The 26,158-nt window shown below is 43.2% G+C and overlaps 1 protein-coding gene across 4 annotated transcripts in view; it reads right to left on the reverse strand.

Moving 5' to 3' along the window:
- LOC144826600 (uncharacterized) overlaps positions 1–26,158 on the reverse strand; it is a 497,905-nt gene that overhangs the window by 145,090 nt on the left and 326,657 nt on the right. For all 4 annotated transcript variants that reach the window (XM_078685107.1, XM_078685106.1, XM_078685105.1 and 1 more), the window contains 2 exons: positions 8,818–8,936; positions 5,012–5,070 (listed from right to left, as the gene is read on the reverse strand). In XM_078685107.1, the coding sequence (XP_078541233.1) occupies positions 5,012–5,070; positions 8,818–8,936 (178 nt within the window). The remainder of the gene's footprint in view (positions 1–5,011; positions 5,071–8,817; positions 8,937–26,158) is intronic.

Raw genomic sequence — 26,158 nt, forward strand, 5'->3', positions numbered from 1 at the left:
CCCATTTTTAACAAAATATAGTGTATTTCAATAAACTGTCTAGATTTACTTTTATTATAGTGTTTTCACCATTTTTTATATTGTTCATATTGCTTCCTTGTTATGATTTGGTATTGGTGAGTCTATATGTGCCTGTCTGTAAGAACTTGTCTTTCTACGGTAATTCGCCCAAAGGGAATTATATTTTGACTTGGGCCATTGATAACCACCCCTTTTATGTTATTGTTGAGTTTTATGTCCTGGATTATTGGCTCTAGGGCCAGGAGGAAGAGTGCGGGTGAGAGCAGGCACCCTGGTCTCGTTCCCTGTTGGAGCGTGAAGGGGTTTGAGAGTGATCAATTTATTGTGATACGTGCCGTCGGGGACCGGTACAGGGCCATGGTCATCCTAATGTAATACTCTCCTAGGTTAAATGTGTGCATGCATTGCTCTAGGAAGGCCCATGATACTTTATCGAAGGCCTTCTTTGCGTCTAGTACAATGGCTACCGCTGGGGATGGTTTCACTGAAGCTTGTTCTAGAATGTGGCAAAGGAGGCGCGTGTTGTGGCTGGCCATTCTTCCTCGCATGAAAGCCACTTGGGTATTGCTAATTATTTTTGAAAGAACCTTGTTCAGTCTTGCTGCTAGAATCTTGGCGTAGATTTTGCAATCCACATTAATGATAGATATCGGTCTATAGTTTTTTGGGAGCTGAGGGTCCTTACCTTCTTTAGGAATAACTGTTATTGTCGCTTCTGTCATGGATGATGGTACCTTCCCTGCGGCAGCTTTTTGGTTAAAGACCATTTTCATGGTTGGGGCCAGTTGGGGTAGGAAGGCTTTGTAGAAGTCGACCGGCAGAGGGAAAACCTGCCGAGATGTATACCATTAACTCTATACCTTGTATCCTCCGAGGCGGGTAGCCCACATAACAATTGTCTTCATTGTATGTATGCAAAATCTCAAATAAAATAATAAAAAAAATAAAAAAAAAACATTGAAATTCAGCAGTTTTAGTTAGCTGAGCTAACTAATTCGACACCCCTGCAATGCACTGCTTATGATCTCACATATTACATTACTCATGACCTGGTCAGAGAAATCACCGATGACATCTCAAATGACATCACTGATGAGATCATCCACAGAACCATCTACACAGATCAAACCCACTCAAACATCCATACAACCACTCACTGATCCATAGGACCACTCGCACACCACTTTCCATACACCTACCCATACAGCTACTCATTGCCCATACTATCACTCACACAGCCACTCACTCACCCATGCAGCTACTCACAAACCCACTTATTAACATACCACTCACACTCCGTCACTCATGCATGCAGCCTCTCAGAGCCACCCATACAGCCACTCACAGCCACTCTGATATACATCCACTCTGAAAACCAATCAGTTAATCAAATACCCAAACAGCCAGTCACCCATGCTGCCACTTACAGTCACTCACCCATACAGCCACACAAACCAGTTCACTCATCTATAGAGCCATGCACTCACCCATACAGCTACTCACACAACCACACACTCATTAACTCACCAAAACAGCAGTTACATGGTCACACACATAGCTACTCACATACCAATGTATTCACCCATACAGCTACTCACACCCACTTATTCACCTATACAAACACACTCGCATGAATACACTCACATATTGTTAGAAATATGATCACTAATGATTAGTCCACAAAGTATAGTAATTTAACTTTTGTAGTACCTTAGCATAAATGTTTAACTCACAATCAGTGGATGGCATGAGTGATGTCAAGTTATAGTTGGCTCAGGTAACTATACCTGCTGAATTTCAATAGTGTTGTATGAGTGAAATCTGAGCCTAACTGTAACGTCCCTGTAACCTTTGATTTTTTCAGCGAATAAGGGAGCAGCACAATACTCATCACAACATTTTTATTAGTATTTTACAAAGTACAGTGGTAAGGGGTCCTTTTGAGCTGGAATTATATAAGCTAAATTATTAAAGGACAGGGATAGGCTCTTGAATTTGGGATAATACTAAGTAATTGCCAGAAAAAGAACTAAAGGAGTAATTCTGAACATAATTGCCTTCAATGCTTACATCAGGTCCCTGAAACACAGCACAGACACATTAGTTGTTTCAATAAAGCAGACAAAACAATTCTTAAGGTAGTAAGTACGCTCAGATGACTTTGATATTGACCACTTTCTTGCATTTGACTGAGAAACACAGGTCCACAAACTATACCACCTTAAATGTTCAATGGTTCTATGGTTCTAGATAACCAGTAGCTTTTTGCCAAAGTTCTATTCATGGACAACCAAACTCTCATACACCTCACAAAAAAGTCAATCAGCTAAGTCAATCAGAAACTTCATTGAACCCGAACTCTTTTGCCCTCACATCAAGATTACTACCTGTCCGTTCTTTGGCATGCAAAACGTTTAACTAAATGGACACCTTAAATAGTCATGCTGCAGAAAACATTATCAAATCACAGAACCTCACCGCAAATAGACATGTAGCTTTCTAACTTTTTGTATAAATACCTGAAACCGGGTGAGAAGTGAGTTTGATGCACTGAACACAGTACCTAGACCTTCTTTTGGAAGGGAACAGGTGGTGTAATACTATCCAAGGAAATTTAAAGATACTTAAGCAAATGTCCTGGTCCACACAAAACTTGCGACATCGTCCTTGGGTTTAAAAATTATAAGTGTGTGCTCATAATGAAAGGTGATACTGGTGACATAGGAAGGTGAAGTTGCGAACATAAAAGTCTAACCACCGACTTCTAAATCATTGCTGGATATTAAACCACAGGATATCAAACCCAGGTGACAAACAAAGAAGCGATACCTACAGAATGTAGGGAGTATCAGAGTGGCTACACTCACTGCAGTCAGCATAACACCCTACTTTGGACCAATGCTAGACTCAACTTGACATGCTACAGAGGTATGCACCATAACACATAGCCTTTTACATTTAAATTTAAGGCCAGAGTGGACCACTGCTTGATAGTAGTGGTGCACATAACAGGATAATTTTCAAAACCTTTTAAGAGATTCTTCAGATGCTAGACAGCATTTAGTTGAAGGACATTATTATTGAGTCAACTGTCTAAGACGTAGGTTCAAGGAGGTGAAGAGAAAGCATGTCCCCAATTATCAATGAAAATAGGACAAAGGTTCCAACATATAGAAAAGTTCCACCCAAGCTCAGTTGAATTTCATTATTTATTTTTCATTATTCGATTTTTTTGGCACTCTTTACCTAGGTTCCGGTTTGACTCGAAGGAAATTTATGGACTTATTTTTGTGATTTGCGGGCATCTACTACCAAAGGAATAGATCTTTTCAGTCCCCCTGTGTTTTGTGCTTATTCAGGTGAGCGATCGAGTGCTTTATGCTTTACAGATTTCTAACTGTCAGTAATTGAATAAGAGCATGGCCTTGTTTCCTTTTTTTCCGCTTTATGTGGCGTTAGATCTCCGCACGGACTGAGAACCCGTGGCTGGTAGCCAGATTAATTTAAGGACCTATTTTTTTTTTTAAAGAATACTTCACTCGATCTGGCTGTGTCCCTATTGGCCTACTATTAGATTATCATCTTGCTTGCCCGACTACAATGGACATCGGATTGGATCTATTCCCTTTTCCCTTTTGTAATTAGTGTTTGTTTTACAGTTCTTTTTAATTCACCTTACCCCTTTCTCTATCTTGCTCGTTAGCCTATCTTGTGGTCTAGAAATATCAAAGGGCTTACAGTGGTTATCCTTTAATATCGTTATTCCCAGAGACAATTTTTTCTTTCTCATGTTAGTCTCATATTTTTTACTATTTGGCTTCATCTATTTAGGAATTGCTGTTTATCATTGGATAAATATCTCTTTGAACTGTGGACTAAGGAAGAGCTTTTTTTGCCCCAGACAGAGGTTTGTATTGCATGATATTGGTGATGGACAGCAATACTTCCTACTTATCTTGACACTGTTTTTTGGGATATAAGGTGTGAGGAATGGTGATTGATGAATGAGTCACCTATATACTCTATGTATGCTGAAGTGGTTTTTTGTGACTGTTTTGCTCAATGGTTGACCGCAATTTTTGCTGCTCTTGATTTTTGAAAAATGTTTTACATTATTTTACCCCACAGAGAGTCTCTTCAGCCCTGATGTTCACACTTGTTTACATTTCAATCTTATGATGACCAATTCTTGATTCACGAATGATTTACAGAACATATGTGCGCCCTGATGAAGGAATTTTTACAAACGTCCTTGGTACTTTCCGAAGCGTGCGTCGGCGCTTTTCCGCGTTGTATGCTAGAGTTTGTTTAATTCTTTGTTGCTTGTAATGTCTGATGTTTTTCTATTTTTTTTATGTATTTTGGACTTTGTTTGTTTTTATGTGATTGTTTCTTGGCTGCTGAACGTATATAGTGAACCTTTATTTGTAGATTTTTTGGGATATTGTAAATTGTAAATTATGGGCTGTTTTTTTTCTCCTATGTTTTATGAAATTGTATGTGCTATTTAGAGGATATCAGGTCATTATGATGTTTTTTGTAAATGAATTTATCTATGTGTTCTGTTTTATATTTTTTCTACTTCTCCCCAAAAAAAAGAGAATGACAAAATTGAATAATGAAAAATAAATAATGAAATTCAACTGCGCTTTTCTGTGGGTGGAACTTTTCTATATTCTGGAACCTTTGTCCTATTTTCATTGATAATTGGGACATCCTTTTCATGTTACATAGTACGTTTCTTCCCCTGGTGGGTTGTTACCTTTGAATTGGTTTTCTCAGGGTCCTTCTTATGTTTATTTAATTAGGTTAAGAGAGAAGCAACTAAGTAGCCAAGAACAGTTAAGTGCGACTTAAAAAGACAGGGGTCACATCTGTACAGCAACAGATGCAGAGAAGAATATACTGCAATATATTTAAAAGCCGATCAGGCATTTAAGAAAAAAATCTTTAAACAAATATCCATTGCTTAAACAGATGGAAGGCTTACCTGACTTCCACTAGTAGAAACTGCTTCAATGAAACGATTTGCCTCAGAATCCGTAACACCTGCGGAAAGGGAAAACGAAAACAAAACAGTCTGAACCTGCCAAAGCACGCTCTTCAGTTCAAGTTTCCTTCTCAGGGTGTCATCAACATTTTCCAGCAAAAGAGAAGGCTATCAATGTTGACACAGCATTTCACATTTAGTTCCCAGAACCCGTTATGCCTTGCAGCTAATTTTATGTTTCATGACAAATAGGTGTCCAAAAGACGTTAATTCCAAAATAGAATTATATTGGATTGTAGTTTTGTAGTTATTTAAACCTTTAACCTCAATTAACCAGGACAGATTTCTAAATAAGAATCAGGAATAAATGAATTTCAAGGATGGGGCTTATAAACTCCATGCTAAAGGAAAGTACTTTTAAATGTGATAAGCCTGCAAAGATGGATGTAATTCTCGTAGCACCAAGTGCTATCCATACCTTCAACCCAAGAGGTGGTGGTGATGGGACTGAAAGAAGCAGGGAAAAAGGCAAGATCCCAAAAATATTCACAGATTGCTCATAGTAGACCACCAAAGGCAAATGGGCTTGACACATTGCCCCTTGATAAAAGCAGGAGCTGGTGGAAGAAAAAGATGAAAGAACCACAGACTAATGGACTGAGTCTGGCTGAAAACCCTGTAGGTAAAACCATAGGTCTAGGCTAACAGACTATTGGTAGCCTAGGCCAGACCGACTGGCTTTTTAAAGTAGGAAAGAAGGAAACAAAGGAAGAAGCAGAGAAATGAAAAAAGCAGAAAAAAGGAAAAGAAAGAAGAAAATGAAATAAAATTCAAGAAATAAACTGACGAAACAAGACTAAAGGAAGGAAACATTAAAGGATGCCTTGAAGGAAAGATAGAAGGAAAGAAAAGAAAGGGAAAAGGGAATAAAAGAAAGGGTAAAGAAAAGCAGAAAGAAAGTAAATAAGGGCAGAAAGAAGGAATGTCATAGAGGGTTCCAAGTGAGAGCACCCTCATGAGCTTATATTCAGAGTACATGTGACCTGCTGATATGATGTGAAACACATTAATTCGATAAACCAAGGAATTTATAACAGCGTTGGCAGGAGACAAGAACTGATAAGTTGGAACGTGCCCTATGCTCTGGCTGGAAGCCTCCCATTTTCACATCAAGCTCTACAAAGGCAGCACTATAGTAATAAAGTAAAAACAAAAATACTGGAGCTTAAGGGAACTACCTCCTGTGTAGATGTGATCCTTGTGAAAGGGATACGTACAGTCTTTTTAGTAGTTACTTTAGAGATCATTTACATAAATTATACATAACATACTTCCATAAAAATATATTATACAATATAAAATAGACAAATACATCATAATTATAAAAAATAGATATAGTATAAAGCATTATACTCAAATACAATTTACCTATAAAAGCAACCTCATTTAATCCTAGGGGCATATTGGCTTATTTACATAAATTATACATAACATACTTCCATAAAAATATATTATACAATATAAATTAGACAAATACATCATAATTATAAAAAATAGATATAGTATAAAGCATTATACTCAAATACAATTTACCTATAAAAGCAACCTCATTTAATCCTAGGGGCATATTGGCTTATGATCCTATGGCCTAATCTATACACTTGTACTGTGCTCAATTTATAGTATCTGTAGCATTCCATAAAGAGCACTCATGTTACCATACTACACAATAGCGAATAAGATCTTAGTCCTAATACCCCAGGTGTAAAGCAAGTATCATCTTAATGGAAAAACTAGCCATTTAGTGCTGTCAGATCAGAACACTCGCAGAGCTTCTAATGGCAGTGTCAATGATGAAAGTCGACATGCCGGAAGTATCCACCTTTGTCTAATCTGTGCATAAAGAAGGCAAAAGAACATAAAATGATCAGCAGATTCAGAACTAAGGCTACACACGGCGCACAATGGGGTTACAGTAGCATGCTTCAGTTTGCTCTTGCTAAGGTTCAAAGGCAAAGTCCCAAACCTAAATTGCAAATAAAGTGCATGCACCTAAGGAGGTTTGATCTCATCCATAAAAGATCTCAAACTGGAAAGATGTTTTGCAATTTAAAAATCTATCCGTTAAAGTGCAAGATACTACTGCATTAAAACAAGAAACTTGAACATAATTCCAGAATCTTGCTTTTAAGAGAAATAATTTCTTTCGACATGGATTTGGAATCCTCCCACAAGTTCCCCAACCCCAGTCTTACCAGCCACTACCTGACCTCCCTGAACCACACTGCTCCTCCTACTCCTTTATCAAGGATTTGTACTTCAGCTACTGCTTTTTTGACTGAATCGGAGTTTCGTTGGTCCATAATCTTACTCAGAACACCAAGACCATCAAAGCAGCAACCTGATAGGAAGTGCTTTGTGTTCTATCATCTGCTTGAATGGGTTCTCCTAAATTTGGTCTGATTTCACTCACTGCCTCTTGTTGGGCCTATACCTCTAGCTTCCTTTCTATTGCATTCACCTATTCTGGGGGATGCTTACTTTTGTTTGACCCTACACCCCTAAAAGGTAGGTTTACTATTATCCAACACATTGCATGATTATATATTATGTAATTATTAATCACAGTCTAGCGCTGCAATGCGACAGTCACAGGGTGTCTAACTTAAAGGCAGATTTCTCAGAGCCTCCCTACTTCCACTTGATACTTGGCAGCAAACCCCATATTTCCAAGCCTGAGAAGTGGTCTTTTGCATTTCATCACTAGTGAAGGGAGATTCACCTCAGTCCTAGGTGTTCATATTGCCCTTTCAATGTTTCAAAAATCTTAATTAGGCATTCATCTCTCTAGGAGTGCAGCGTTTTAGAAATACATTTCCCGTACATGGCACCTGTCTAGATTTTTAAAACCTCATTATGTACATAGCTTTCCAACTTTCTTAACCATTTTACAATACCACCATCAGAGTCATGATTTAATCCCGAATTAGATTTAAAAATAATCTCTCTGGCCAAGGACTTTGTCACCTCATTTCCATAGTGTCTACTTGGTTGACTTTTTTACTCCGATGCTAGTCAGAGAAAGACCCATCACCCAGCTCATTAACATGGGGCCAATACAACAAAGTTCCATTAAAAGACCATAAACTCTTCTCCAGTCGCTAAACCTACACACCAATTCTTGAACAACACCATGTAGGTACCATCTCCCTAATAGCCCTTATTACATCCCAACTGTGCACTACATAGGAATTCTACATCAACCACAATTGACTTATAAACTTCATACCCATCTCGATCACTTTCCTACCACCATTCCAATCTCAAATCCGCCTTCCACAAATCTTCAGTGCCCCTCCAGATTATCCACTGTAACATCCCCATCACTATTGCCCCCTCTCTTGCAATATGTATATTCACCACAATGATTTTATTTCTGGAACTGGACATTAGACCAATTAAAAGGGGTCAATTAGTGTTTTGAGGTTCAAAAATTGTCAGATGCTCTGTCTGCCATTTTTAAGGCGTATACTCAATGTACCCATTGAACACATGGGTACACACTAAATAGAGCAGATTGGATAGCTGCCAAATTCTAAATGAGCCCCCCCTTTCCCCCAGAGGTCACCTGAGGGATCATAGCATTTTCATGTTTAGCTACTTGTAAGTCATTTCTTTTAAATAAATATACCCATAAGTGCAACCTCCTCTACTTTGTGGGGCTGAGCACATGGTCAGCTTAAACATGTTTTCATAAATGGAGCCACATTACCCCTTACCTAGAACATCCTCTTAAGATAATTTACCTCAGACTTGAGATTTTCAAGGGGGTTGTCTGAATTATTCAGAAATGCAGCAAAACCCATTCCTAAAGCCAGGAATGAAATGGACACCTGTTCTGGTTCCAGATTCTTAAGGGAATGACCTACAAAAATAAAAATGCATTAACAAGATTATCAGGTGGGGATTTTATTAGCATGTGGACAGATCAAACAAAAAAAACCTACATTATGAACCATCTTTGGGGCGACAAATTGCCATTTATTTGACCCACCACCTATTGAAGGAAATGATCATTCATACTTGTATACCTTAAGTTTAAGCCAATTTTCAATTGGATCATTCCAAGAAAACCCAAGACTTCATCAGTAATTCACATGATTAAGTCAAGAACCCTAGAAGGTGGAAACCCAACCTCTACTATATTGAATAGGACCTTTTGTTACAGCGATGGTCGTTAACTGAATAACCAATCCGATAGACTGTTAGTTGTAGATGCCTTACCATAGAATTTTCCCAGGCGTCAGTCCAGATCGAGATTTTTCTTCAGCAGTGCCCCTGCGCATCGTTAGGTGGCATTGGTCGGCTCTGCATCAGGCGTCGTGATGTAACGGGACCTACACAGATGCCGCCAATGCCTGCTGATGCCAGTTTTCCTTTTCTGCCCCAGCTTATGCACAGATCCGGAGAGGGCTACCCTTTAGCTCTTTTTTGGATAGTCTTTTCCAACTTTTGTTGGCTTTTTCCAGAGTCATGAAACACCTAGTTCTTGAGAACGGTCGCAGACCCCACTCCTCTCATTCGAACTCGTTGTGGAGGTCTTCGGTTAAGTCAGGAAAACGCAAGAAGTTGAAGCACAGGCATTCTTTAACTTCTCCCTGTCGGTCAGCCAATGTGGCATGGGATCCTGAGCGTCGTCGCTTGAAGGTTCCTTCTCTGGCGCCTACTTCTGAGACATCTACGAGCCTCCCTTCCTTTACAGGAGACAGAGCGTCTTCTGCCCAGATTCAGAAATTCTGTGGGGCCTTGTACCTCATCTTTGGGTAGTTCATGAACAATGGAGCGGTGCACTTCCAAGTAAGTATTTTTCAATAATGAAGCTCGATCTTCGTGGAAAAGTAAATCTTTATTTAAAAAATCCATAAGATTGTGCAAAGCATCAGCCAATGCGTTTCGTTCAAAAGGTTAGGTTAAACTTAGTCAGGGCCGTATGACCTACTTCAAATCGGGTGAAATACTTGCTACTACTCGCCGATAAACTAGAATGGCCTGACTAAGTTATACCTTTTGAACAAAACTCAGTGGCTGAGGCTTATGGATTTTTTTAAATAAAGGTTTATTTTTCCACAAAGACACTGATCGAGCTGTATTATTGAAAAATACATACTTGGAAAGGCACTACTCCATTTTTCATGAAGTACTGTATATCTGCTCAGCAGTTGGCATCCCACAACGGCGGGTGCTTGAGCAGATTGTGCACACCAACTCTTATCATACCATTAACCATTACTTGGGTAACACAGCGAAGAGGTGCGGCCACTGGAGTCTGCCATTGGTTCTCTTTTAATCCTTGGGTAGCCTGGCTCTGCCAGCGTGTGTTCGGGCTCCGTGGAATCAGTCGGAGGGCCTGGGACTTAGTCGCAGGTATCTCAGGCCCGGGCAGGTACCTGTGGATCCAGGCCTGCAGCCAGATAGCCACCAGTCAATCTCACTCTACCTTCCCCGATATTGATCTAGACTACGATGCTCCCGGCGTCACCGTGCCCCCGGTCCGACCCCATCTTCATCCCAGAAGTGGACACAGAGCAAGATGGACGAAAGTTCCTTCCGGCGTCCGAATCAAAGTTCATGTGTTCATACCTGGCATTCCTTTGGGCCAGAAGGGGAGGCTGAGGACTGGGAGGGGCTGCTGGACCCTTTAACTGACCAGCTTGAGGAAGTAGACTGGCAAAAACACTTGAGTGATGCCAGTGGTCTAGATACATCCACTAACACAAGTTTGCTTCCCCCCCTACCGTGGCTATGGAGGAGGAAGCCTTCCTTGCTGTGGTGGTGAGGTCAGCCGACGTCCTCTGCCTCGAGCTCCCAACGGTGGGAGTTAGGACAAAGCTCCTGACAGAGCTGCTTCAGCCTGTGACTTCCTCTTCTGAAACCCTTTTCCCATTCAATGAAACCCTCTAGGACGTTCGTTCGTCTGGGCACTTGATCCAAGCCTAGCACAGGGGCTCCTGTGGATAGGACGATTGCCCGCCACCACATCCACGGGCAACCCAGTGATCCTGACCCAACACCCCTCCCCTGAGAGCTTGGTAGTCCAATCCTCATCAAAAAGGCACATTCTGTTCTGCTTTTCTGTGACAAGTTAGACCCAACTCTGGAGTGCCTCAAGAATTCGAGCTGTGGCCAGATCCTTGAGCCTTGCAGCTACCCCTCATCCACCTCAGTCTGCCTTTCGTGGATACAGAGGGGGCACCCTTCCACATCCTGTCTAGTTTAGCCACAGAGTCATCCAAGCTGTCCAGCACCTGCATGGCCACAGATATGGGCCCAGCATCCTTGTGGCTGAGGGAGACAGCAGGACGGTCATGCCACCATTTCCCCTCTGACACTGCCTCCAAACCTTCCTAGTCCAATGTTCCAGGCACATCACCTGCCAGTTGTAGGCAGGATCCACCCTCACCTTCTCCACTGGCAATCCATCACGTTAGACAGGTGGGTTCTGAAAATAGCCAGAAGGGGCTACTCCCTCCCCTTCGAGACTACCCCTCGCTCCATGCCACCTTCTTATGATTGCATGTTGCAGGAATATTGGGTACTACTCCGCCAAGAAGTATTGTCTCTCTTGGGAAAAGGAGCTATAGAGAGTGTCACTGTGCCAGAAGCAGGTCATGGTTGTTATTCCTATTTTCTGGTACCGAAGAAGAACAAAGATATGCGTTTAAGAATAGACCTCCAGGCCCTCAACTCCTTTCTCTAGAAGGAGAAGTTCAAAATGTACACCCTAGCCCAAATTCTGTCTGCACTCAACCCAGGAGACTGGATGGTGGTGTTGGACTTGCAGGACGCTTATTATCACATACCCATCCTGCAATCCCACAGATGTTACCTCCGGGTCACAGCGGGCCACAAGCATTTTCAAGTTCACCGTGCTCCCTTTAGGCCTCAACAGTACCCCTCGTTGTTCGCAAAGGTGATGACAGCTCTTCTACGCAGATCAGGGGTTCCAGTCTTCGCCAATCTCGGCGACTGGCTGTTGAAGGCGGGCTCGCCCCAGGCTGTCGTCTACCACCGCCAGACTACGGCAGACCTCTTGCATTGGCTGGAGTGCACAATCAACGTGCCAAAGTCGTACAGACTCACTCTCAGATGCTCCCCATCATCGAGGCAGTTTTGGATACAGTGCGGTTTTGGACCTTTCCTCCCGAGCAGCGAGTCCAGGATATTCGGGCTTTGATACCGATGTTTTAGCATCTATCCCGGATTTTGGTGAGAATGACTGAGGCTGCTGGGACTCATGCATCCTGCTGGTGGATCATGTCAGATGGCAAATGCCGGATGTACAGTAGGACCTGAAGTTCCAATGGGCCCAGCAGGGGAATATTTCAGACTGTCTAGATCACAGAAGGACAGAGTCCGGTCTCAGACGGAGTCCGGTCTCCATATCAACCTTTTAGAGCTCTAGGCTATCAGACTGTCACTGAAAGAGTTCCTTCCCTCTCTCAAGGGAAAAGTGTTGCAGGTGTTCAAAATCACCGCCACATGGTATACTGCAACAAACAGGGTGGGGTGGGGTTGTGGACCCTTTGTAAAGAGGCTCTCCGCCTCTGAACATGGCTGGAACATCAGGACATACTTCTAGTGGTTCAAATCCTGGCAGGTTCCCTGAATGCCAGGGCGGACAAACTCAGCTGTCAGTCCGGAAGAGGCGCAAGGACTTTCAGCAGTGGGGAGATCCTTGGTTAGATCTGTTCGCCTCCGAAGACAGCGCGCAATGTCAGCAGTACTGCATGTCTTTCTAAGATGGCACTCGCTCGTTGACGCTTTGCTGTGAGTGGAGCATCTACCTCCTACATGCCTTTCCACCTATACCACTTCTGCCCAGAGTGCTCAAGGAGATCAAGCTTGACCAAGCTCAATTCATTCTTGTAGCTCCGGATTGGGCACGAAGAGATTGGTACCCCAACCTTAGCATTGCCATTGATCCTCTGATCAGACTGCCCCATCAGCAGGATCTTCTATCGCAGCAGCAGGGGACGGTTCTTCATCCAAACCTTTCCAGTCTTTACCTTCTTACATGGAGATTGAGCAGCAGCAGTTGACAGCTTTCGACCTTCTGCCCAAAGTCAGATGTTATCTTGGCAGCCAGCCATCCCTCCACTAAAACGGTATACGCCTGTAGATGGAACAAATACGTTGCATGGTGCACAGCAAAGGTGGTTGACCCACTTTCTGTTACTCTTTCTGAGCTTTTGTAGATTCTTTCTGTGGCCCGGCATGGATCTGCTTTGGGCACTCCAAGGATATCTTGCAGCCATCTCCGCTTTTCTTCGTCTGCCAAGTTGGTCTTTACTCAAATCTCCTATCGTTAACAGATTCTTTAAGGGCCTTACTCATCTGTTCCCTCCATCTCCTTTTGTAATGTCCCAATGGGGCTTAAATCTGGTTATCACTTATCTTGTGTGCTCCCTTCGAGCCTCTTCATAACTGTCCCCTCAGGCTGCTGACTAAAAACTGCCTTCCTTGTTGCCATCACCTCAACTCGTAGGGTGAGCAATCTGCAGGTTTTATCTTCTAAGCCCTCTTTTCTGTTCTTCTATCCGGATAAAGGGGTGCTTCGGACAAAACCTTAATTCCTTCATAAGGGTGTTGTGCCTTTTTATGTGGGACAATCTAGCTCTGCCCGCCTTTTACCCACCACACACCCCTTCAAGGAAGAGTAGAAACTCCACTATCTGGACTCAAAACATTCATTTTTTTATCTTGATCGCACAAAAGACTTCCGGGTGGATACTCAACTCTTCGTTGGATATGTGGGTACCAAGAAAGGTCAGGCTGGTAAGAAACGGACCGTCCATCCCCAGAGGTGTGGTCTTCTGCATCAAAACATGCTATGCTTTGGTGAAGGACTCTTGTGGGGTTGCGTGCTCTTCCACCAGAGCGACAGCAGCCAGCACAGCTTTAGCACGTGCAGTTCCACTCCTTCGCATGCCAGGCAGCAACATGGGCATCTTTGCACACATTTACCATACACTACTGCCTGGACAGCCAAGTCTGGTACTTTGCCTGTTCGTTCCTCCAGGACTCTGGTATGATCTTGGTTCTCCGACCCTCCTCCGGGGATGGTATTGCTGGGGTATCTATTCTAAGGTAAGGAATCTACAACTAACAGTCTATCAGATGAACAAGTTACTTCCTTCGGTAATGATGTATCTGGTAGAGATGTTAGTTGTAGATTCCTTACCGCCCCACCCATCCTCCCTGCTCTATGAACTGATTTTTCCAGGGATAGGAACTCCTTTGCAGGGCCCTAATTTGGTACACTAGTGGTCAGTGTCTTTCATGGCTCTGCGCTTCTGGTGTGGAACGTCGTGATAAAAATGGACGTTCGCTTGCATGGACAGCATCTATGTAGGTCACGCGATTTCATACCGGTGCTCAAGAAGCCGACGGACAGGGAGCAGACCCATGGCACCTACCGATGCACAGGGGTACTGCTGAAAAACCAATTTCGGGATCCAGACTAATACCTGGGGGAAATTCTAAGATAAGGAATCCACAACTAACATATGTCTCTACTAGATACTATTAACACACGGTTTATGGTCAGTTTCAAAAGAATTAATTCAGCTTCAGCACCACCGACTGTATTGCTAGCCAGCCTCACAAATATTCCAATCAATCTTCAGCATTCCCATGGAGACTCCAACGTTCGAGGCACGAGCTGGTGGCCTTAAAGGCAAAGTAAATTACAGTACATCCCCTTTACTTAGAGAAAATAAAATTTAAAAAAACAAGCACAGCTAAAGAAAAAAAAAAGAAAAAGGAAACTTAGCAAGGGGAGAAATTTGTAGTAAATAACACCGTGTAGTCTTCAAATTTAGCAGGTAATTTCCTACATCTCATTGAGGGTCTACATAACTAATCAGACCCACCACCATTCCCATCATGGACACTAGTTTTAGGAAACCTTCCTGCATATCGACTAGTCTAGACATAATCCAAATACCACCAGCATTCACGGTCATACCATTTTTCTTTATGGCTGTTATGATGAAAGGGCCTATAAAGGCAACAGTCACCTTTCACCCTTGTCTTGCCTTTTTCACCAGGATCTGATCCCCAACATTCCATTTATTCACTTTAATGGACAACTTTGCATCATATCCACATTTGTTGATCAGCCACAAGTCTGGCTCTCCTTAACTCAGGGGTACTCATAGTACGGCCCGCGGGCCGCCAGCGGCCCGGCAAGCCTTCCCTAGCGGCCCGGCAAGCCTTCCCTGGTAAAACATATAATGAAAATAACAATCCCAGGCAATATGTAATTTGACGAGGCAATGTGAATCAGTAAAATATGAATAAAACTTAACAAAAAGATAAAAAAAATTAACACATTTTAATAATTTCCATAAGAAAATCAAGTTAGTTTAAAATCAATAACACTTTACAATATGTCAAAAATACACATGAAACCTATATCTTGATAAATAATGAGGATTAAATGGTGATGGTTTCTTCAACGCGTTTCGACACAATGGGTGTCGTCATCAGGAAATTACCATCATATAATCAACCTCGATAAGCCTGCAGACCGGCAACTAGCGAATCTAATTTAACTTCAGGGTTTATTTCAAAGGCGTGTTCTTCGTAAGCTGAATGAGTAGTGGCGCTGTAATCGCTCTTGCTTGCAACAAACAACTTGGAGAAGTTTCACCAGAAGTTCACGTGACCAAGTTAATGGCTGTACAGGGTGGTTCTTAAAAGCACGAGAGGTCGTATGAATGAGACGATAATCACCACAGTATAGTAAGCGCTCCCTTAGTAGTTCAAGCGCCAGTTAAACTGCCAGATTGGTGGAGCTGATGTTTGAAATTAACATGCACAGTTTATCAGGGTAATAGAGGCGTATCTTTAAAAAGCAGAAAAAGCCTTTTTATCATGATTGTTTTGTGGCAACGGTGGTAGGCGGTTTTATATTTAGTGAGCGTTGGCCGCAATGATAACGATGAAGGCGCGTATCTCTATGGGGCGACGTGGCCTCCTGATAGCTCCTGTTCTACAATAAGTGCCGGTCTGCATGTTAGTGCACAATTCTGTGGAATGTTTGTAGAAACGTCTCTGCATTTGACTTATTTTTGTACATACTTGTGCGAGTGTCATGAATCTCCTCTTGTCTGTAGATGACATCGTATTTGCACGTCCCCTGCATGCGAGTTTGTGTGTATGTCACTCTGTGTGTACAGCGCCCTTATAAGTGTGTCTGCATCACTTCTGCCTACTTGTTTTTTGTTGCCATGGTGTTGCTTTTAATACATGTTTAGTGGTCTTACACATTCACAAGTTGGACAGCTGAGCTGTCCCTCAGTGTACACAGATGTTGAAACTTGAGTCAGGCTTTTGACAACAGTGCTGTCCCTCTGCTCACACGGATCTGACAGCACGTGTACACATTCCTCTACTGGACAGATACAACAGTAGAAATGGTTTCTAATGTTCCACAGATGCTGATCTTATAAACTCTGCTCTTCACACGCAGTTTAACTCATCTTAGCCTATCCTCCTCAGCCGCAGAGATCTTAAGCGCTCCTGGCTTACACAGCAGTGAGGCCCCCTTAGGTTGCAAAGATCTTATGAGATAAGGCCTCAAAGAACAGCGTTAACCTCTGTGCATTCCCATTTCTCTGGGGCTCAGCTGGAACAGCCCTGCCTGATGAATACATCTGGCTCCGATCTCAGACAGAGGAACTATCTATCCCACAAGATCATTCACGCTCTGACCTTTACTGAGACCAGCATTTGCAATGCAATAGGTCTCACATTTACGCAACTTTAAGCTATTGGTATTGTATAGGACTATGCCTTTTATTTAGGATTAAAAACAAAAATAAAAATAAAAAGGTATTATCATTTGCAATGTCAATAGCTCAAACTTGAGTAAATGCGAGACCTATTGCATTGCAAATGCTTGTCTTTATTAACCAGACAGGGCAAATAAAAATATCGGCCATGTCAGTAAAATAGTGACAAAGCAATAAGTGTAGCTGACAAAGCAATAAGTGTAGCTGAGAAGTGTTTATTGCTTGTGGTCGAGACACTGTGTTGTATTTCTCGCCACCATTTAAAGTTCATTCTACAATGGTCTGACTCTCCCATTCCGTATCTGGGGGTCCTGCTGGCGCCGACTGTGCGTGCTACGGCAGACGCCAACTACACGCGGCTCAGCTCGCATCTTAACGAGGAACTTAGGAGATATAACACCTCACGCTCTCCTGGCTGGGCCGCATAGCGGCCACCAAAATGACCTTGTTGCCGCAGATTCTTTATGTCTTCCAAACTCTTCCCCTGCGCCAGCCAGCGGGATGGCTCCAAAAGACGCAGTCAGACTTGGCTCACTATATTTGGAATGGCCGCCGCCCGCGCTTTAAGCATTTGATTGATACGCTCCCTCCTGCACATGCCGGAGTAGGAATACCTGACCTCACTATATGTTCAGGCTGCCCAGCTACGCACGCTTGTGGAGTGGCACCAACTGGAGTCCAGTAAACACTGGCTCTTCCAAGACCAGGCGGTGGCAGGCCGGCCGCTTCAGGGCGTCCCGTTCTTACCGCGCCGCCACAGGCCACCCAACCTCTATGCGTCGCAGATCACGAGCACGGTCCTGAACACATAGGACAGTGCAGCAGTACGGAGGGGTCTCACTTCATTTCCCTCCCCAATGACACCGATCTTTGGCAATCCAGACTTTTCCCCCGGTCTCGACCCTCAGGCGTTTGTGATTTGGAGGACGGCGCCCTGCAGAGCGGTGGGTCACATGTTTGACCTTAACGGTATCCTTCCCTTCCAGAAGGTGAAAGAGGATTACGGCGTACCGTAGGCGGACCGCCTGCCCTACCTGCAGGTCCGTCACTGGGTCCTACACCCGTCAATTAAATCTGGCGCACAGCGAACTCTCACACCGTACAAAAAATGGCTGCTCTGACCTGTACCAGCACCTACTTCTCACCAACATCCATTCATACAATGCTGGGAGGGCCCGATGGGAGAGAGATCTGGGGAGAGCTCACACACAAGGAGTGGGAGGGCATATACCACAGAGCCAGACACTCAGCCTACCACATGGGCCTTACCGAAACACTGACCAAAGTGGCCACTTATTGGTATCACACGCCTGAACGCCTACACCGCTGGGACCCCCGAGTTAGCGACCGCTGCTGGAGAGAGTGTGGGGGGCTCGGCACACTAGAACACCTACTGTGGAGCTGTGAACGCTTACAACCTTACTGGACCTCAATCTTAGACTTAATAGACAGGCACCTAGACATACAACTTCCCCGATTCCCCGCCTATGTGCTGCTTGGCCTCCCTAACTCCTTGATGTACCCCCGGAAGTCCATGAGGGGGAGACTTATAGCGATTGCATTGGGGGCAGCGATACAGAACATTGTGGCATGTTGGAGGGATACTCAACCCCCTCTGCAGCTTGGGTGCTTACATAGGCTCTGGATGGTACTAGGTATGGAGAAATTATCGTTGGCAAAGGCAGGGAAAAGTGCGGAGTTTGCGGAACTCTGGTGGCCGTTCTTGACCCTACTCAGAGGAGTTCAGGGAGCTGAGCTGCCCCCGCTACCTGCGACTGCTGAGACTGGCAGATACCCCACTGGCAGACCCTAAAACACAGTCACATAGGACGAAAGCCCCGAAATGAGATACCTTCCAAGATACCCGTGAGGTGATGCTAGCCTCCTGCTGTTTCTTGCTCGATGGACAAGGAGGGGGGTGGGGCGGGTGGTGTGGGGCGGAGGACTTGTTGGGGTTGTTTTCCTTTGGTTTATGACAATGCATTCGAAGAGGGCTACTGACCCTTTATTACGCGGCCGGCCCGGTTGGGTTGTAGGCGGCTTGCTGTGTATAACGCAAATGTAAGGAGCCATTACAGACCGGCCTACATACCGGTATTATCATTGATGGGCCCGTGCCACTTCAAACGCGAGCCGCTGTACCGCTTGTGAAGTGTCTTTTTTTTTTTAAATAAAAAGATTTGATACTAAAGTTCATTCTGCCTCCCGCTTGTGCCAGTAAGCAATAGCACTGGTCGTTTTCCTTTTTTAGGTCTCGCCTATGTAGTACGCATGCTTTGCATAAGAAAAGACCTTTAGAAATCTATTCAGTTTTGCAGGTAAAAACGTGCACACATTGCATGGCTTTGAAAGGCAACGTGTGCACTTTAGGAGATTCCCTTGCGGAGCGAGCTTTCAAACCATATGTTTGTAATTAACTTGCAAACAGATGGTTTAAAGCTTGCTCCCGCAAGGGAAACGCACCACTGCCCCTTTGAGCCCCTCGCATCTAATCTTTAACCTCGCATATGACAGTCGAGCCCCGCTTTGATCATGCACAATATAGCCTTTTTAGTACCGCTTGTTAAAATACATGTAACACTGCATGTTCGCTTCTTTGGACAGGAAAATTATAACTTTTGTTTATTAAGTTACGTAAATTATTTCACTTTGAGCTGCTGCACTATCTTTAACCTCGCACATGACAATAGAGCCCCGCTTTCATCCTGCACAACGTAGTCTCTCCCACCCCTCGGACTTGTTGGATTTAACAAGCAGTCCATTATCGAACCAAATGTGTCGACCATGGTAAAGTTGTGTTTGAAAGTTAACCAGAGTTGGCTTGCGCTGTTAAACCCTGTTGGAAAAATATTCTTGCTGAAAGTGAAGGACTTGCGTGAACTGGAGTGTTCTAGTTTGCTTGCCAGCTCATAACTTCCATTTGGATGGGCCTTTTACCATCAGTTTGAGTTTTGTAGCGGTTATTTTTCTTGGAAGCCTGCGGGTGCACTGGGCATCACAACCCGTTGCAGTCCATGCGTTAATTTTGTTATAGACTGAAGGTGCCCGCTGATTTGTCACTGCTGCGCAGGGTTAACTGCGATACAAGAATGAGTGCATAGTTTTTGCTGTGCGATTATTTATATCCACGGTGCTAACTCTTTGAGACAACGGCAACAAACGGCGCTTTTGAAAACGGGTCGTTTGAAGGAAGTTTGTTGGCGCAGGTTTTGATTGCCAGCTAGTGGCACGTATGTTCTGCGGGCCTGCCCTCTTAAGTTTTACCTCCTGCATAAGTACTCAGACCCTAACCAAAGATGAAGAACTAGTTCTCAATAGGGGCCTTTGGTTTGTCACTACCTTTGCGGTGATTTGCTCCAAATACAGTGAGAGTTGGCTCAGTTCTTTCGTAAATTATGAGAACTATTTTTTCAAAGACAAGCAAGAGTTGGAAATCAACTCATACTGTACCAGCCCCGGTGCTTATGTTCGAAAAGGCGGTTAGAGAGGATGTACTTAAGCTGTGTGAGAGTCAGCGGAGCCATTACAAAAATCTCCCAGGATGTGAACAAGCTCTACACATCCTATCTAATGACCAAGGAATAACGATTAAACCAGCCGACAAGGGCAGTTCAATTGTGATCATTACTTGTATGGTAGATGAGGCTTTGCATGAAGGATGGGTAACTGAACTTGAAGCCCAGTTCCTACAGACAAAACATCCTACTATGCCATATTTTTACATCTTACTGAAGGTGCACAAACCACAAAGACCACCACCGGGGAGGCCTATTTCCAATCAAGGCTGTTTTAGAGCCTTTGTCCACCTTCGTTGATTACTTTTTACGGCTATTGTTCATAAGATGCCGACATATCTACAGGATACGAAAGACGTGCTACGTATAATACCGGATATTGAACACTACATGGAGAGAGACTTTTTAGTCTCCTTCGATGTAGAGTCTCTTTATACTTCCATTCCACAAGATGAGACATTGGAGACAGTACTATCTATCTTGGAAGGAGCGGACCTTGATTTGATTACTCCGGTGCACTTCATCATGGCACTAGTCCGTCTGGCCATGAAAGACAACTTTTTTAGATATGAAGACACCATCTATTTGCAAACCTCTGGGACCAGTATGGGCAGTGTCTTTGCGCCAAGTCTGGCAAACTTGTATGTGCACGCATTTGAGCAACAACATGTACTGACCCCGGCCAACCCATTTTTTACGTCAATCCGGCTGTGGAAGCGCTATATATATGATGTGTTGGTGGTGTGGTGTGGTAATCACGACTACTTTGCTTCCACCAGTGGTTAAATACTAGCAACCAATTTTTGAAATTTACGGTGGAGATCAATACAGAGAGATTGGCTTTCCTAGATCTGTCAATTTTTTCAACACCAGCTGACCGAATTGTATCGAAGCCGATGGCACGCAACTCTACTTCAATAAGAGTCAGCATCCTAAAGCATTAAGGGACAATTTGCCCACTTCGGGTGCGAAGAAATTGCTAGACAGTTCTTTTAAATTTCATGCTGAGGGCCTGACCGATCAATTACTGGCTCGACACTATCCAGGGAAATTGGTAAAACGCTCATTAAAACGGGCAAGGAATAACCACCGTGCAGCTCTGTTGGAACCTCCAGTCATCAAACCAGCCCTAGATCGCGTGACATTTGTGAGTACCTTCTGCACTAAGGCCAACAACATCCAGAGGGTCATTCGGAAACACTGGCGTATTCTGAACTGTTGTAAAGGGAAAATTGCTCCGCCATGATTTGCTTTCACAACATCAGAAAGCATACACACTCGTCCTAATCCAGGACCTAAAAGACAACTGGGGACTTTGTTGGGCCTGCCGGCCATAGTGAGACATCATCCTTGTGGGGTATGTTCTGTCTGTCCCCAAACTAAACATTCTACATCAATTGATATAGGGACTGAACGACCTTGTGCCCAATCTACCTTCACGAATTGCAATAGCGATAATCTCATTTATCTGCTGACCTGTCCTAGTCAGGTTCAGTATGTTGGGATGACGACCCATAAGGCAAAATCGCGCATGCTGGAACATAAAAAGTTCATTTAGGTGCAAAAAGACTAACTAAACTCATGCGTCACTTTGTGGAGAAAAATCATGATGCAGAAGATTTCCGATGGACAGTTCAAGAAACCGTTCATACCTCCACATATTAGTGAGGTTTCCAAATACTTGTTTATCAGAGAATAGAAATGGGTGTTTAGATTGCACAGTGATGAGGGGTCTTTTTGAGGACATACCTTGGACAAGCCTGTAAGGTCCCAGAGGTCTATTGGGTGTTGTAACCTGTACGTAAAGGGTAGAGTAAGATGCCACAACACAAGTTATTTGTAGACCCGTTGTTAGGTATAGCTCGGGTTGATATATGGTTAATATATTGGTATCCCTGCTCTAAACAGCTATTATGTTATGGAGAGGCAACACTCGATTTATGGAACTACCCATTTCATACCAAATGGAGGATTGAATACCTGTACCTAGAACCAGGTTACAATATTCCAATCAATGGGCCATTATATGTAGAGAGTGATTAGGTCGCTTATGTTGCACCATAGTACCTCACACATGGGCATTGAAATAGCCCATAGTTGAGTATATTATATATATATATATATATATATATATATATATATATATATATATATATATATATATATATATATATATATATATATATATATATATATATATATATATATATATATATATTTTTTTTTTTTTTTTTTTTTTGTCATCTGGAGCGGCAGCCAGGATGAAGCAAATGAATTTGTTGAAAGTCTCAATTGTAATACTTTCAATCTTTCCTTCACAAGTCATGTTAGCCCCGTGTCAATAGAGTTTTTGGATCTAAGGATTAAAAATGAGGATAGGTTTCTTAGCACTACCTTATTTAGAAAGGACACAGCAGGCAACAGCCTGCTGCATGCCCGTAGTTGCCATCCGCACAACCTCATCAATTCTATCCCCATTGGTGAGTTCTTGAGGGCCAAACGCAATTGTTCAAGAGTTGCCGACTTCAGCCAGGAGGTATCCATCATGTCTGAACGCTTTAGACAGAGAGGTTACTCCAATAAATGTATATCCAAAGCTCTGAACACAGTGAATAATAGAGATAGATCCACTCTGCTTGAGACCAAAGGGAAAGACTGAGTCAGAATCCAACATGGTCAGCAGATTCATCACGGATTTCCATTCCCAATCTAAAGAAATGAGAAAGGCGTTGGGAAAATTTTGGAACTTGTTGAAACTGGACAAAGATTTAGCCCCAGGAATCTCTGAATACCCTCAAATTACATTTAGGAGATCTAGGTCACTTAAAGACCATCTATGTACTACACTGATACCAGAGCAATCCAACAGCAGAAGCCAGGTGCAAGGTTCTACGTTTGTGGAAGGTGCAAAGCCTGCCGCAATAGTAAGAATCAAAAAGAAGTTCAACTGTCAAAAGATATGGACAAATTCAAGGTCCTCAAACATGTCACATGTCTTAGTGACCACGCCATATATGCGCTCAAATGTCCGTGCCAACTCTATTACATTGGGAGTACAAAACACACAGCTAAAAAGAGGGTCCTTGAGCACATGCGGGCTATAACTCATGGAGACAAACAGTACCCCATAGCGTGGCACTTCGCGTCACTCTATAAAAGCAACGCGAATTTACTGTCTTTCTGTGTTTTAGACACTGTCCCAAACAGAGAAAGAGGAGGTGACAGAGTCAAGGAGATAAGGAGACTTGAATCAAGACTCATCATCAAATACCGAACCACACAGCCAGGGGGCCATAATTTACATGAGGAATTGACCGCACACCTTGGATAGTCCTTGTTTAGGGATCATATACTGTGCCGCCGCCATCATGTTGCGGTTTTTAATTCTGTGTAAATGAAACTGTTTTAATCTTTACTAATGTTACCTAACTTTTGACTAGTGTATCTTAGTCACCATTTAATTGAATTTTTTTCTTTTATGTTTACAGAACTGTGTGGTGATTTAAATGTGGGAATCTGTTCAACACTGTGAGAGGGACTGCACTGGTGTAGACATTGTATGACTGTGGAACCCGTGCTGAATTTAAGCTTAAGTTGTTACGTTTTGGCATTGGAACATGCCGTCTACCACCTAATGGAGCGCTACACTTCATGAGGTGGCCCACTTGGGCAGGAGTTAACTTATCGATCAACATTGTGATTTAGTATTTTTGCCCACATGGGCTTTGGAGTTGATGCAAGAACATTATTGAAATACAGCTCACTTGAGCAGGACCCATTGTGCTCATGTTTACTTATGTTGTGCACGTTACGATTTATAACTGCATACTCTGCATCTAAGCTAAGTGACTGTTTATGGCTGCAAACACTGAGCAAACGGTCCCGTGTTTATACTTGCGCAATGTGATGACTTGATGCATGATTTACAATGGAATGTTTAGATTGTTTTCCTGATATGCTCCATTCTTTAACAACGTTTAATGCTTTTGGGTTCTCTAGTCGTAAATCAAAGCACCTCAACATGAACTCAGCCCAGTAGTTCACCTTCGAGTCTGTTTTCTATCGTTATTGGTATGACGTCAATACCAGGTGACTTTGTATATATGCAATGTAATGCAGTTCTCGTGAAAAAGTAGGTCTCACCTGCGAAACGCGTCGAGAGAAAGCCTTCTGAATTAAAATACGCTTTGCAACTCTAAAGTGGCCCGGACTTCTTTCTTGCTTGGAGGAGAGTGTTTGGCTGAAAATACAGGGACTCGCTCTCCCGTCCGAGGCCCGCCACTGAAAGCGGCAGGAATCCAAAGCGACTTTGTTTGGTTTGATATCTATATATCTATATATCTATTCTCGCTCCAAAACCCTCTCTCCCAACCGGGAAAAAGTAGCCGCACTCTCGTGTTCTCTTTACGCTGTGTATTTATTCAGCGCTACAACACAAACGCGTTTCGGGGCTTCCCTTCGTCAGTGTGTACATTATAACAAAAACGAGGCGCCATTTTTAAAGATCAAACTTAACAAATCCCTTGTGGTGGTGCTACCGGTCTCGTGGCTTGTAGACGTAGTAATCAGTGATCCCTCAGCAGGGGAATCCAAACACATGGAATCCGCTGCTTCCGCTCGGCTACGCAGTCTGTCGGTGGACATCATTAGATGCGCTGTTAGTTTTAGGCAAATGTAATATTCTTTGCACTTTAAAAAGAACGGCTATCGGGACGTTTAATTCAATGTCCTGCCCGATGCCGCTCACACTCCCCACTGCTGATTCCGTATGCCTACCTGGGTTCAAATTCCAGACGTCTCCCCCGGAATATATATTATATATATATACACATACACAAATTACCTTTCTTTTAGAATCATCACTGGACATGTGAGCGTTTTTCCTCTCCACCAGAAATGAATATTCATTTTTACTTATTAGTCGATACTTGTACACAAGAGTTCATAATTTGAAAAGGTCAAAATTATAATTCAGTATTACACACCATTTTCTGCACATCAACCTGCACAACACAATGGCCAGTTTCATGGTTACTGGACTGGGTTTGGCATTTTATATGTTAATTCTGGTAACTATATTACAGGCTATCACGTTATGTAAGGTACCTCCTATTTGGTTTTGCTATCAACTGATTTCAAGTGGGGGTGTAGGGACACGTGGAGCGTACTGGCCATATTTAGCATCCTGACTATTAGCACGGAACAGTAGGGGTGTACGCCAGGGTTGGATTGGGATTGAAAATCGCCCCGGGCACGCAAATAAAATCGACCCACATTTGCATAATGCCTTTCCCCCAAATGACTGCTACGGCGTAATCTTATTAAAAAAAAGCAGGGGTAAAAAAATGCATACGTTAATTTACACTGCTGGAAACACTGTTGGAAACAAGTGAGGCCACTCTACTCAGGCCCCCTGCCCCCACTCAGTATGTGCACACATTAATGGGCCGGCCAGCGAGACAAAGGGAGTGACACCTCTGCCTGTTGCTAAACAGGAGGTAACGAGCGCCCATCTGCCTGCAGAAAGCCCACTCAGACACTCACTGGGCCGCTGGCTGTTTGAGCAAGAGAGACAGCTCCCAAATCGGCCCCCAGACTGCTAAAACAAGCATTTACAATGCAACGGTTTCGCCTTCGGAAAAGTTAGAGCTATTGGCATTGTAAATGACAAACTTTTTATTCATGTGTTGGTTTTGAAAACAGATAAATAAATGGCATTGTCATTTACAATGCCAATAGCTTACTCTGTCGCAAATGCGAGACGGATTGCATTT

This window comes from Lissotriton helveticus, chromosome 3_2 (genome assembly GCF_964261635.1).
Source record: "Lissotriton helveticus chromosome 3_2, aLisHel1.1, whole genome shotgun sequence".
Taxonomy (NCBI): Eukaryota; Metazoa; Chordata; class Amphibia; order Caudata; family Salamandridae; genus Lissotriton; species Lissotriton helveticus.